General features: G+C 40.4%; 1 protein-coding gene across 8 annotated transcripts in view; it reads left to right on the top strand.

Annotated features, from left to right (window-relative positions):
- NCOA2 (nuclear receptor coactivator 2) overlaps positions 1-13,663 on the top strand; it is a 282,199-nt gene that overhangs the window by 240,960 nt on the left and 27,576 nt on the right. For 4 of the 8 annotated variants that reach the window (XM_069600224.1, XM_069600221.1, XM_069600223.1 and 1 more), the window contains 3 exons: positions 828-2,097; positions 8,863-9,073; positions 11,616-11,822. In XM_069600224.1, the coding sequence (XP_069456325.1) occupies positions 828-2,097; positions 8,863-9,073; positions 11,616-11,822 (1,688 nt within the window). The remainder of the gene's footprint in view (positions 1-827; positions 2,098-8,862; positions 9,074-11,615; positions 11,823-13,663) is intronic. The other 4 variants (XM_069600229.1, XM_069600226.1, XM_069600228.1 and 1 more) reach the window with 1 other exon arrangement.

Below are 13,663 nucleotides of genomic sequence, written 5' to 3'. Positions count from 1 at the left end.
TTTGTGAACGAATTTGGTAACTCACAAATGACTGCCAAGCTGTAAATTAAAGCTCAGAAGGCTTGGACAATCGTCCAGCTTAGAAAGCTGCCCTGAGTACAGGAGTGGAGTGGGGTGGCCTGCGAGTTAGGGACCAAGATCCCAGAGTAAATGATCTGTAGCTCCTCGCATATGATCTGAGAGGTGCTCACTTGGCCTTCTAGGGGAACCCAGGCAGGGAACCTGTTAGACAGGTAACTGAATTCCCAACACTTTGGGTAACTTTGTTGGCTCGAAAACTTGGAGAGTTTCGAATAGTTGGGGCGGGGTTTTTTCTCCCTCTTAAGGTTTACTATTCATCTTGAGCCAAGTAGCCCACATCAAGCTCCAGGCTCACAGATGGGTCTCTTGTTAGGAATTGTAATCTCTGGCAAATAATTGAAGACAGCTATGCTTGCTTGGGTCATTTCTTTCAGACAGTACAAGCTCTCAGTTATTCATGATAACATACCAGTTAATGAGCAAGGTATAGTATGTAATTGGAACCCTGCTAATGTCTTGTCTAGCAAATACAATGTCAATATGGTAGTAGTCAAATTTAAACACAAACTCCCTCTGTAAAACCACAGACATCTTAATGAATGGACTAGAAAACATCCCTCTTGGTCCTAAATGCTGCATGTTCAATCTTGCCCATAATTGCAGATGGTTTCATCAAAGTATTATCTTTCTTTTCCTTCCATGTCGTCCGTTCTTTTAAAGAAATGAAGCAATCTCATCTTTGAAAATTAATAACAACTTGCTCAGTATCTTCCCTTTTATCTTATATGTCTTTCCTCATCTTACAGAGAGCAGAATGTATGTGTAATGAATCCGGATCTGACTGGACAAGCGATGGGGAAGCCACTGAATCCAATTAGCTCTAGCAGCCCTGCCCACCCGGCCATGTGCAGTGGGAACCCTGGTCAGGATATGACCCTCAGTAGCAATATAAACTTCCCCATGAACGGCCCAAAAGAACAGATGGGCATGCCCATGGGCAGGTTCAGTGGTTCTGGGGGAATGAACCACGTGTCGAGCATGCAAGCAACCACTCCTCAGGGTAGTAACTATGCACTCAAAATGAACAGCCCCTCACAAAGCAGCCCGGGCCTGAATCCAGGACAGCCCAGCTCCATGCTCTCGCCAAGGCATCGCATGAGCCCCGGGGTGGCCGGAAGCCCTCGAATCCCTCCCAGTCAGTTCTCCCCCGCAGGAAGCTTGCATTCCCCTGTGGGAGTTTGCAGCAGCACAGGAAATAGCCATAGCTACACCAACAGTTCCCTCAACGCGCTGCAGGCCCTCAGCGAGGGGCACGGGGTCTCGCTAGGGTCATCGTTGGCCTCCCCGGACCTCAAAATGGGCAATCTGCAAAACTCCCCAGTGAATATGAATCCCCCCCAGCTCAGCAAGATGGGGAGCTTAGACTCCAAAGACTGTTTTGGACTTTACGGGGAGCCCCCAGAAGGGCCAACCGGGCCAGCAGAGAGCAGCTGCCACCCTGGGGAGCCGAAGGATCCCAGTGAGGCCGGCCTGCCTGCTGCTGGGAGCAATGAGAGACCTGACGGGCAGAGCCGACTCCTCGACAACAAGGGGCAGACCAAACTCCTGCAGCTTCTGACCACCAAATCTGACCAGATAGAGCCCTCGCCACTGCCCAGCTCTCTGTCAGACACCAACAAGGACTCCACAGGCAGCTTGCCCGGCCCCGGGTCAACGCATGGGACTTCGCTCAAGGAGAAGCATAAGATTTTGCACAGACTCCTGCAGGACAGCAGCTCCCCTGTGGACTTGGCAAAGCTGACAGCGGAAGCCACGGGCAAGGACCTGAGCCAGGAGGCCAGCAGCACAGCTCCTGGGTCCGAGGCGACCATCAAGCAGGAGCCAGTGAGCCCCAAGAAGAAAGAGAATGCACTACTTCGCTATCTGCTCGATAAGGACGATACTAAAGATATCGGTTTACCAGAAATCACCCCCAAACTTGAGCGACTGGACAGTAAGACGGACCCTGCCAGCAACACGAAATTAATAGCTATGAAAACTGAGAAGGAGGAGATGAGCTTCGAGCCCAGTGACCAGGTAAGGTTTGTCGAGTGTTCTCCCAAGGGTACTAATTCATAGCCATCAAGGAGTTCTCCACAAGGGGCCTGCTGAGGCCTCAGGGGACTGGATGAAAATAAGCCTCCTCCTTGGTGGTTCTTGCTTTGAGACAGAGGTAATAATTCTCACTGAGGTCGAGAGTTCCAAGCACTCTTACCTAACAAAGAATGGAGTCGTCGTTCAGTCACTAAAAGTCGTGTCCAATGCTTTGAGACCCCACAGACTACAGCACGCCAGGCTTCCCTGTCCGTCACTATCTCCCAGAGTTTGCTCAAACTTATGTCCATTGAGTCATGATGCCATCCAACCATCTCATCCTCTTCTGCCCCCTTCTCCTCCTGCCCTTAATCTTTCCCAGCATCAGAGTCTCTCCAGTGAGTCAGCTGTTTGCATCGGGTGGCCAAAGTCTTGGAGCTTTAGCTTCAGCATCAGTCCTTCCAGTGAATATTTGGGGTTGATTTCCCTTAGGATTGACTGGTTTGATCTCCTTGCAGTCCAAGAGATTCTTCAAGAGTCTTCTCCAGCACCATAATTCAAAAGCACCAATTCTTTGGTGGTTCCTCTCTGTGGTCCACCTCTGACATCCATACATGACTACTGGAAAACCCATAGCTTTGACTATGTGGACCTTTGCTGGCAGAGAATAGAGCAGATGCTGACTTTTATTTTGTGAAGGGCCAAATGGTAATATTTTTGGCCACACACTCTGTATCACAGCTATTCAGCTCTGCCACTGGAGGGCTACAAAAGCAATCCTAGATGCCAGGGGAACAACTGACTGTGCTGTGTTTCAGTCAAACTTTATCTACAGGCACTGATACTTGAATTTTACACAATTTTCATGTGTCACAAGATATTCTTCTTTTGAAATTTTTTTCAGTTGTTAATAACTGTCGATCCCTTCTTAGCTCATGGGCCATACAGAAACGAGTAGCTTTTTGCGCACAGGGGAGCTAGGGTTTACCAACCCCTGGTATCAGAAGGCACCTCACTTGGAAACAATCACTTCCTCAAAAGTGGGTTTTGTCAGAGTAGACTTAAGTAAATGATTTCTTACTTACTTTTTTCTCTTTTTAAGATCAGAATCTGTCTGGTTTTCAAACTTAATGAAAATCATTCTACCTCTCTTTATTCTCGGCCAGGACTTATGCTTAATGCTGAAGACTTTCTTAGGCCGTCGGTAAAAACTTATTTAAGGGGAAATAAAGAGGAGAGGAGAAGTAGAATTGGCCTGGGTCTTGGTATAATTGAGCCACCAAATATCAAACATAAGTGCAAAACTGAAATAATAGGTGCTGCCATCTGTTGTTCTTAAAGTGAGAAACGAATTCCCTGAAAAAAAACCCCAGGATAGCTAAAATAATATTCTAAGTCATCCTTGATGACACGCTGAGGTAGTGACATCACAGAGAAAATGCTGACAGTCTAATATTTTTGTTTATGTTAAAAAAATGAGTCATTACTGACAATAATGGCTGGGTATAAGGGGCTTTCTGGGGAATCAGCAACTGGCTGCGTTAACGATGTCAGGAGCACTGCCTTCAGTCATGGTGGGTTCGAAGTGAAGAAGCTGCCCAAACCTCTTTACTTATTAAAATGGTTCACTGACTTAAGTGGATATTTTAGGTGTCGCTGTTTCAGGTGTGCATGGGAAGAGGAGCAGTTAGCACCCCTGACCACCCTGGGACCTCCTAGGTGGAGGTGAGCCTGGGGGCGGCGCTAGGGTGGAGATGCCTGATGGGCCCTGGCGCGGGACTGAGGCCACACATCCTCTGACAGCCGGGCTCCTCCTGCGTCCGGAGCACGGAGTTTTCTGTCCATCTTCCACTACTACCATTCTGTGAGGGCTTTGTGCCCTTCAGGAGGGAAACAGCGTCGTCGTGTAAACCCCTTTGGTGATAAATCCTTGAACTTAGCTGTTGGTGCGGAGTTCTCAACAACAGCTACTTTGTGATGCTGTGAGATCATCACATGGGGACTCAGCAGAACCTTAATAACCATATCTTGAATACAGTGTCATGTAAAACCACACTGACAGCTGCAGACGTTTTAATCTTCTGAGGTTTACTAGATTAGAATACACAGGGCTAGTGGCAGTTCAGAGTGGCAGGCACAGATACTGTCACTCAGGTTTCTTGACACACGCTAGAGGGCAAGATGGTGACTCACGAGGTCCACCTTGGCTGAGTGGCTAAGTGGTTGGTCCCTCCCTCCAGGAACAGAATTTATTTCTATCCCTAGACTGAGGCCCTGGGGATGTAAAGGGTCTGGAAAGGGGGGGCGCTCTTTGGCATTTTTATATTTAGCTATATGATTACATTAGCTTCATACAAGAAGCTAACAAAGGAGGGTTTTTTTAAGTCCTTGAGTCACTTGCAGTTTCTAATTGGTATTTATAAGAACATTTTTAAAATCAAAACTGTCTCATTTTGAGAATTTAAAGCACAGAGTATTATCTGCACAAATCTGTCATTTTGAATGGACACATACAGGCATACACACAGACAGACAGTATTTTTTTCTTAATGAAACCCAGTTCCTGGTTTTACCTTCTATCCATTCCCATTTAAAACTCCACTCCAAAAATACTGCTTCAGAGCAATTTTAACATCAAAAACATTGCAGCTTGAAAAGAAAGGTTACCACAGGAAGTATGCATTACCTAAATTTAGATCAAAGTTAGAATGACTTACTTTAAGGGGAAAAAAAAAAAAAAAACAGGGATTTTTTCACTCCTCTCCCTCCTTCACTTTTCCCAAATACAGATTGATTCTATCTCCTGTTGATTTCTAGGCACATTTCTCTAAGACTTTTCTTTCATTTCAAGGGAACACAACACATTTTTATTTAGTAAGATAAACTGCTAGCGAGCCTGAACTGCACAGTTAACTTTCTTGTTATTTTGACTCAGAAAAGAACTATTATCGAGTGTGTGTTTAACCTATCACTAACTTATTAAGGGCAGGAAGTACTTCAATGGCACTGTTACACTGAAAATAGCATTCTTCACTGGGTAGAGTATTTAAACAACGTTTGTTTCTACCGTGTTTCATAACCAACAGGAAACAATGACAGAAAAATTTCCAATATGTTCACTGACTTAAGTTATATACTTATTTACACAAGGGAGCATGTGTAAAGAATACTAACTAAATGGTACTCTTAGGCTTTCTTAATGCTACTGGGCGACTTATGATGAGGGTTTAGAAATAGTCCGTAGAGAATTTCTCCTTGCTATTTGGCTCTATTAGAAGAGCAAACCGTATTTTAAACTGGTAGTGGCCTGAAAATTTCCCTCCAAACTTGGTAGAACTGTGTTACCATTTTTAAAAGCAATTTTCTGTTAGGCAAACATAAAATTACTAGTTTAAAAAAATTTTTTTGAAACAGTGTTTTGTAGTTTATTAGAATACACATCATTAAAATACATATGTTCTTTATATTTCCTTCAGGGAACAAGTTGATTTGACACATGAAAAATTCATAAAACCAGGAAAATGAAAAATTACAGAAATCAAGTCCAATTTCATTTTGTAGAACTTTTACAAAAATCTTTCTGACTCATTTTCTGCCTGAAATAGTTTAAACTAGCTCTTCAAATTGATGTGGCTAATTTGAGCGTTCGAAGAGATGCCTAAGCAAAACTTTGAAGTATCTTGGCAAAGCGTTTTAAAGGAAGGCATTAATCTTTTTGTCTTGTGAAGAAATCATGCCTAAGAAAGGAGCTAGAAGAACTTCTGATGAGAATTAAAGCTAACAAAAACTTGAGGGAAGAAATGTTTGATCAGAAACTTAGCATGATCAAATCTACCCCTTCTAGAACTTCCGTGACTGCAGAAGAAAATGCCTGTAGTTGTCAAAGTTTATTGCTAGGCAGCCAAAGGCATGTAGATACTCTCCTTGAAGAAGAAAATTTCTTGAAGTAAATTTAAAGCAGATTAATTTAAATGTGTACTCCAAAAACAGACAAGAAATAAACACAAGCAAAGCAATATTAACTCTAGTGGGGAAATTTTCATAATGCATTTTTCTAATGGTGAGCTGAATGAAAATTAGCAGATGATTTGAAATAAAGAACCAAAAACTTGGTTGAAACCATCCAAATGTATTTTAATGTGTGTGTGTGTGTATGTGTGTGTGTGTGTGTGTGTGTGTGTGTGTGTGGAGAAAGAGATTAATTTTAGCCTTATTTTCAACTCATTAGAGTAAATCACGATGAAAAACCACAAGTCCTGTCATTAGAACTCTTTGAAACTATGATAGTTATTTTTCTATTCAAGATGGTTTCAAGTGTCATTTTATTTGAGTGAAAAGAGTAAAGGTAAAAAAGAAAGGTAGGAGTCTAGATCCAGACTATCAATCTGTATTGTAAAAGCTTTCTTTTACACACATCTGGGATTGGGAGCAAATATAAGGGCATTCATTGAGGAAATTAATATAGTATTTTTATCATCATTTGTATAAATCTGTATTGAGTGTTTCTCATTCAAGGCATCTGCAAAGCTTTCTCAAGAAATTACTTATTACTTCTAATGACCCACCCTCTCACTGCTCCACACACAATTTTAAAATACTCCACACAAATCCGACTGTAGAAGGGAAACTCGCTAATAAACTTCAGTTTATTAGAACCTCTTTCTTACGTCCATGGCTATTTTCAAGACCCAACTATAAGGATATTTGTCAATTTTTATAAAACTTTTTTTCTGAGAAATTATGGGAATTTTGCTAGAAATTGAGTTAATTCTGGGAAGTTTTTTTAATTACAGGTTTAAGTGGCTGAAGGAACCGTGTTGGCTGAGTGTCCATTGCCATGTTCTGGACCTTGTCCTCAGAGGGCGTTAGGTGTTGGTACTATACTCCTGTTTGTACCTTACATGTTCAGCAAAACATGATAAAGATGGCTTTCCAACAGAGTCACTTTACACATACATTTAACTTTGACGAAATTGTCTATACAGATTCAGGAAAAAAAAGAAGTATCTATTAAATGGTTAAGTTGTGTGAGCAGTTTTGCCCACCGTTCAACAGACTTGACTCTGGTTTGGTTTGGTTTGGTTTTGGTTCCCTTGAAGCGCGGATGGTGTGAAAATGTAGCTGCAGGCTTTTCCAGCGCAGAGTAGTTCCCTCAGGGACTTCATCAGTTCGGAGTAAAGCCAGAGAGGCAGTGGTGTGCTTTCACTCACTGGCCGTGCTGCCATGGGTGGGGGCCATACAATATGTTTCCTTCCTGAGCAGTTCTGAGGATCACTTTGTCTGTGTCTGCCCATACTATAGCATTCTAACTTTAGAATCTAACCCTGACCTAAGATGTAGCTCTCCCATATTTGATCCCTGCCTCTTTTGTAAGAAACACATGGCCAAACTAACTAGAAAATGGTCTTATAATTGCTCTAACAGTACATTAGGAATTTCCTGGAAAATGGATCGCCAAGTTCTTGCTAAGCTAGTTGACTGAAACAGAGACCAATAAAATATCACTTCATTGTATCCTTTCTTACTTGAGAAATTGTGTCCAGTAAAAAGACTTCCTAGTAGATATTACATTTGCCATAAATTGCAGAACACTTAGTCCAGCTTCTTGTGTGTAGAATAAAACTATAAGCCATTCCACTTTAAGTAAATTATATCATTTGAATTGCTAGTGTAGACAAAAGAGTTAGTCATGGTCGAGGATTGAAAGTCCATCAGTGACTTTGGGGAAGTTACCTAACTTGTGTTTTTCCACCTACACATCAGGAAAATCATTCTTACCACTCTCTTCACTAGGAAATAATCTTGGCGTTTAACTTAGCCATTTCTTGCATGGTTGGCACCATCTGATTTTAAATACTTGGCACCCAGATAGGTTCTACTTGAAAGAACATAAATACAGTTGAGGTCTCTGGAAGAAAAGCGCTAGCTATGAAATAGTGTTGCTGCATACTGTATTATTTTAATGTTGATAATTGAAAGGAAATTATTTCAGTAAAGGGAAAAGCCGTAAGAAGCATGTTTACAGCTTCTGTAAAGTCAAATTAATAGATGCAGTGATTGGAAACGACCTCCTGCCTCCCTGCATTTGTCCGCTAAGCTGATGAGGACTGAGAAAACCAGTGTCATTTGAAACTGAAAGTGTAAGCAGTTAAAAAAAATAACGCCACTCAAATGGAAAAGACGGGCTGAGCGGTTCAGGGCTGCTTCAAGCTCATTGTGCATTTTACCTCTTGGTCTTAAAAAAAAAGAAAAAGGAAAGAAAAACAAAGTTCTAAAGGGAAATGACCATTTACTAAATACTGATTTCGTGTAAACTTGGATCATATTTTCCACCCGTTTTTTGTTGTTGTTACTTCTTCAAGCGAGTTAACCACTAAACCTGGGCCTAGACTGTAAATCCTAGTACACCCATGGTTAATTAGAAATACTCATACTCATGATTAATTGAATTATTAGCATAAAACAAAGGGGAATTTATAAATCGCCAATGAATCCCAGTGCTGGAAGAGAGCTTTCTTTCTAATTCAGTCATCTCTTTTTACCAAGGAGGAAATTAAGGAGCAGGAGATTAAATTATTTGTCCTTTGTCAATTTAATTTTTTGTTGTTGTTAAAGATGATCAATAAACAGTGAGGCCTGAGGTTCGCATGTGTCTGCATCTCATTTGGCTCTGGTTCCTTGTATCCATCAGGGCTGTAATTGCACATGGGCCTGCGGCACCCAGTCTTAGTGTAGGACTGGATAAACTCTTCTGTTTGTTAACTGCAGCCTGGCAGTGAGCTGGACAACTTGGAGGAGATTTTGGATGATTTGCAAAATAGTCAATTACCGCAGCTTTTCCCGGACACGAGGCCAGGCGCCCCTGCTGGATCAGTTGACAAGCAAGCCATCATCAATGACCTCATGCAACTCACGGCTGAAAGCAGTCCCGTGACACTTGTCGGAGCCCAGAAAACAGCGATGCGAATCCCACAGAGCAGTGAGTATGGGGTGTTGACGGTTATGCCAAGAAATTCCCATGTAATCACCATCAGAAACGGATTACTGAAATCTGATGCAAACAGCTTAGTCACTTCACAGTTTCTATGGTCAAATAGCACCATCTACTGTCCCGCCCCTTCAAAACAGTAGTCAGAGTGGATTCTAGTCAACGTGGCCTTTCTGCAGGCGCTTGTGGTTGAGTCAACACAGTGAGACTGACCTGCGTAGATAAAAGTTCTTTGGATGTTGGAAAAGTTTCTTTGGATAAAAGTTCTCTTCATTTCAGTTACTGTCTTCAGAAATGGAGTTTAAAATAGATTTTATGTGTCTTAATACAAGACTAAACACTTAAAAGATAAAAACTTAGAAAATTATGCTGACTTTTTAGGAATAACACACTCAGTAGTAAAAATTTCTTAACCAGAATTGTAAATCTTTATACATGAAAGGGCTATACACATTAAAAACATCTTGTCCTATCTCTTTGGAATCCTCATATAAATATCAGTTTTACATGGAAATTTATCACAGAAATGGTTTCCAAATGCATCTTGAGTTTAATTAGTGTGATATAAAGCTAGAAGACCTTAGACTATTTTAGAAGATGCAGTTTGTATTGCCTTTTTTTTTTTCCATCCTTCACAGCTTGCAGGATCTCAGTTCCCCAACCAGAGGTTGAATCTGGGCCATAGCAGTGAAAGCCCCTTTTCCTAAACACCAGGCCACCAGTTTTGTGTTTTTGTAGGTTTAAGATGAAGTCTTTCTTTACTTAGTGAAGTGTGTGAACACTTACTTGGTTTACAAACTTCATAGTTCCCTAAAGTTATCCAGTAGCTTTTAGGAGAAGAAAATATCTTTCCTGAACGAGGGATATATCTTGTAGAAAGATAGAGAACTTCTTTAGTGCTCAGATGATGAACATAATGATTTTTCCCTCTTCTGATACAGTTTGACCCAAAGCTTAGCTGCTGCTAAGTCGCTTCAGTCATGTCCGACTCTGTGCAACCCCATAGACGGCAGCCCACCAGGCTCCGCCGTCCCTGGGATTCTCCAGGCAAGAACACTGGAGTGGGTTCCCATTTCCTTTTCCAATGCATGAAAGTGAAAAGTGAAAGTGAAGTCACTCAGTCGTGTCTGACTCTTCGCAACCCCATGGACTGCAGCCTACCAGGCTCCTCCGTCCATGGGATTTTCCAGGCAAGAGAACTGGAGTGGGTTGCCATTGCCTTCTCCACAAAGCTTAGCATCTGTTCTCAAATCAGAAATGGCAACCATCAACCAAATTACAACATATCTTTGATTAATAGACCTTTTCTTAAAGTGATTCCTGACCTTTCTGAAAAGGGTAAAACAAAATAGAGTTTATGCAGCTTATGTGTCAGACCTGCCAATTTGTTTGGGAATGGAATGTTGCTTATGGCCCATGAGAGATCACAAAGTCAGAGAGTTGAGACGTGAATAACAAATGCTCTACCGAGCTTATGCTTAAGACCCAGAGGAGTTACTGAAAGTTCTCCCCTTTCTGTACCTCCTGGTGTTGTTCAGACTATTGAATAGCATCCAGGTAGCTAAACCTGAGAAAGTCAGATTAAGCATATCCATAATTTTCATTCCAAATGATAATTCTTCTAAATATTTTATTTCTCTTACCGATTGTTAAGGATGTTAGTATGTTTTAAATGTTCTGTTTCATGCTGTGTTTATATCATTCAGAGAAAATAAACTGCTTGATATTATTTTGTAAATTTGCTCTATGAATTGTAATCCACAATATCTTTGTTCTTGTAAAAACACCAAATAACTGTCTGTCTGGTAGTATAGTGCATTGATGTAGTGCTTACTACACAATAAACTCTTATAAACTAATCATAGAACCCATTTCAAATATAAATAAATCTGGAATTCAAAGAATATGTATTTAGAAGAATTAACAGGCCTTTAGAAGATTTAACAGGGCCTGACAGGGCCTGAGAGCTTTAATACTGACTTTTGGTACCAGAGTTCACACTTAAAGACTTCTAACTTTCAATAAGAATAGACATTTTTAGCCTAATTCTCTTCCTAGGAAAATCCAGTTAAAATATGACAGTCTCAGTCCAAACCACATGTGTCCAAGTTTGGTGCATTTGGAGATATTTATGGCTTCACAGCTGTGACAAAACAGTATTTCTAAATTCAAATAATGTATGAAAAACATATTTGTAGTTTACTTAGCAAATACAGTTGAATATTAGAAGTTGATATTGGGGAGAAAAATATACAGTAAATAATAGACATGTTCTCCTATTTTTTTTTCCTGTGCTTTATTGCTCTGTGAGGTTGTCAAGAAGTAAATTAGAGATGTGTTGATTAGATTGCAATTCTGTGTTTGGACGCCCCATGTTTTTTTGCCTGTGAATTTGTCTTTACCTAATAAGCAGGTGGTCCCAGACATGCATACCTTTGTGATTTTACAAACGACATTTCCCCTGAACACTGCTTCTGTTACTATTTTCCATTATCCTCTATTAACCTTCAATTTTCATTTGTTTTCTCCTTAGCTTTTAATAACCCACGACCAGGGCAACTGGGCAGGTTATTGCCAAACCAGAATTTCCCACTTGACATCACATTGCAAAGCCCAACGGGTGCTGGACCTTTCCCACCAATCAGAAACAGTAGTCCCTACTCAGTGATACCTCAGCCAGGAATGATGGGTAATCAAGGGATGATAGGAAACCAAGGAAATTTAGGGAACAGTAGCACAGGTAAGGGCTCAAATGCGCTGTTAACTTTTTATCGGTGGGTTATTCAACTTAATGATGTATTCCTCCACATCCAAGTAATAGAATTTTCCGTGTGAAATTTTTTATGCTAGAAACACATTTGAATGTAAGAAAATTCTGCAGATTTTCACTATGAGCATGGTATGTGAAGAATTGGAAAGCCTCCCGGTAGGCTGACCTTTTTATGCTGTGATCATTGTTTTCACAAGGGTTCTAGTTGCTCGCTAATCCTACAGTAAAGGCTTATTTCACTACTGTTCCAGTTACTATTTTAGACCTTGTAGTGGTTTATGGAGAATATTGTGATAATCTGCTGATAACCCCAAAAGTGTGTTAGTGTTAATCGCTCAGTCGTGCCCGATTTGTGACCCCATGGTCTATAGCCCTTCCAGGCTCCTCTGTCCGTGGAGTTCTCCAGACAAGAATACTGGAGAGGGTAGCTATTCCCTTCTCTAGGAGATCTTTCCAACCCAGGATAACCCCAAAACTTCCTATTAATTGATGATTTGTGTTTCATGAATTTCAGAATGTAAGTATAAAATTCCACCAACCTTTTTATACTTGTAACAATAGCAGTTCTCATTCTGAAAAGTATTAATTAAGAAAATGAATTTTAAGTGGTAGTGTGCTTAACCTAATAGTAGCTGATCCAAGAACTCCATTTTTTAAAATGTATAAGGTTGCCTGTGATCTAGTTTGACCCTTGACCTGCTGTGGCTTAAGGTGTCTGCCAAGTTTCCCATGCATATTCCTAAGTGGTAGTCATTCCCATAGCAGCTGCCATACTCCCAAACCTCCTTCCGGTTCAGGCTAGGAATCATTGCAGCAGCACTGATGGCTATAACCACCATGTTCTGTACCCTCTGGGTATCTTGCACCCTTAGGATGCTGAGTGTTCTAATGAAGTCCTGCTCACCATTTATAACTGCAGACAAAGGCATTGAAAGAAACATGTTATAAGAAAAACTTATATTCATAGGTTTTAATTCTTGGCATTTTTTTAGCTTAGTGTGTCATCCCTGTAATCAGATTTCCATTCAGATAAGTGAAAATAAGAGTTCAGTTGAAAGAAAAAAGATGGATTTTTTTTTTTCTTTTAACTTTCTGTTGTTGGTAAGCAGTTCACATGGGAAATGTGAGCTATATTGTGTTAAAATAGTTTATTCGTTTCAACAAATATTTACTGGGTGCCTACTAAATGTGCCAGACACTGACTACATCACTGATTTATTTATTTGCAGAAACAATGCCATATAAATCTTATATTATTTTAAGATAAAGTATTGATTTTATAGTAAAATGTTGACTCACATGAAATTCTATCAGAGAAAAGGAGCCAATAGTTTATTAAAAGTGGCTCCTTATCAGTGAAATGCAACGTCTGGGTTCTTGGAGAAACATTAAGAATTTGGGGACATACCTATATTCAAATCTAGGCAGCCTGGGGATGACTGGCATCCAGACTACAAAGACCAAGCAATATCTGTGCTTTACTTTAAAAAAAAAAAAAATGAAAGAGACTACCCTGGTTATAATTACATTAATATTTCAAATCATGGATTATTTTCCCTTCTGCTTTCTAGACTTTATATAATCTTGTTATATTGATTAGATAATAGATTTTTTGAAAAAGAAAATATCTTTTCTCCCATATCTTTCTATCATTCAAGTCTAGTCTTCAAATGGTTTTTAAAATATGTACTAATATAATATTGTCCTAACTTGTTCAGTCTAATTACACTTAACTCTTCACCATCCTGATGAGGTACATTCTCATTTCACCAGTGAAAAACCACCCACAATACATGCTCTCCCCATTTCAG

The sequence above is a fragment of the Ovis canadensis genome, chromosome 9 (genome assembly GCF_042477335.2).
Source record: "Ovis canadensis isolate MfBH-ARS-UI-01 breed Bighorn chromosome 9, ARS-UI_OviCan_v2, whole genome shotgun sequence".
Taxonomy (NCBI): domain Eukaryota; kingdom Metazoa; phylum Chordata; class Mammalia; order Artiodactyla; family Bovidae; genus Ovis; species Ovis canadensis.
Note: the sequence above shows the minus strand (reverse complement) of the source record. Positions and strands in the feature narration are given on the sequence as shown.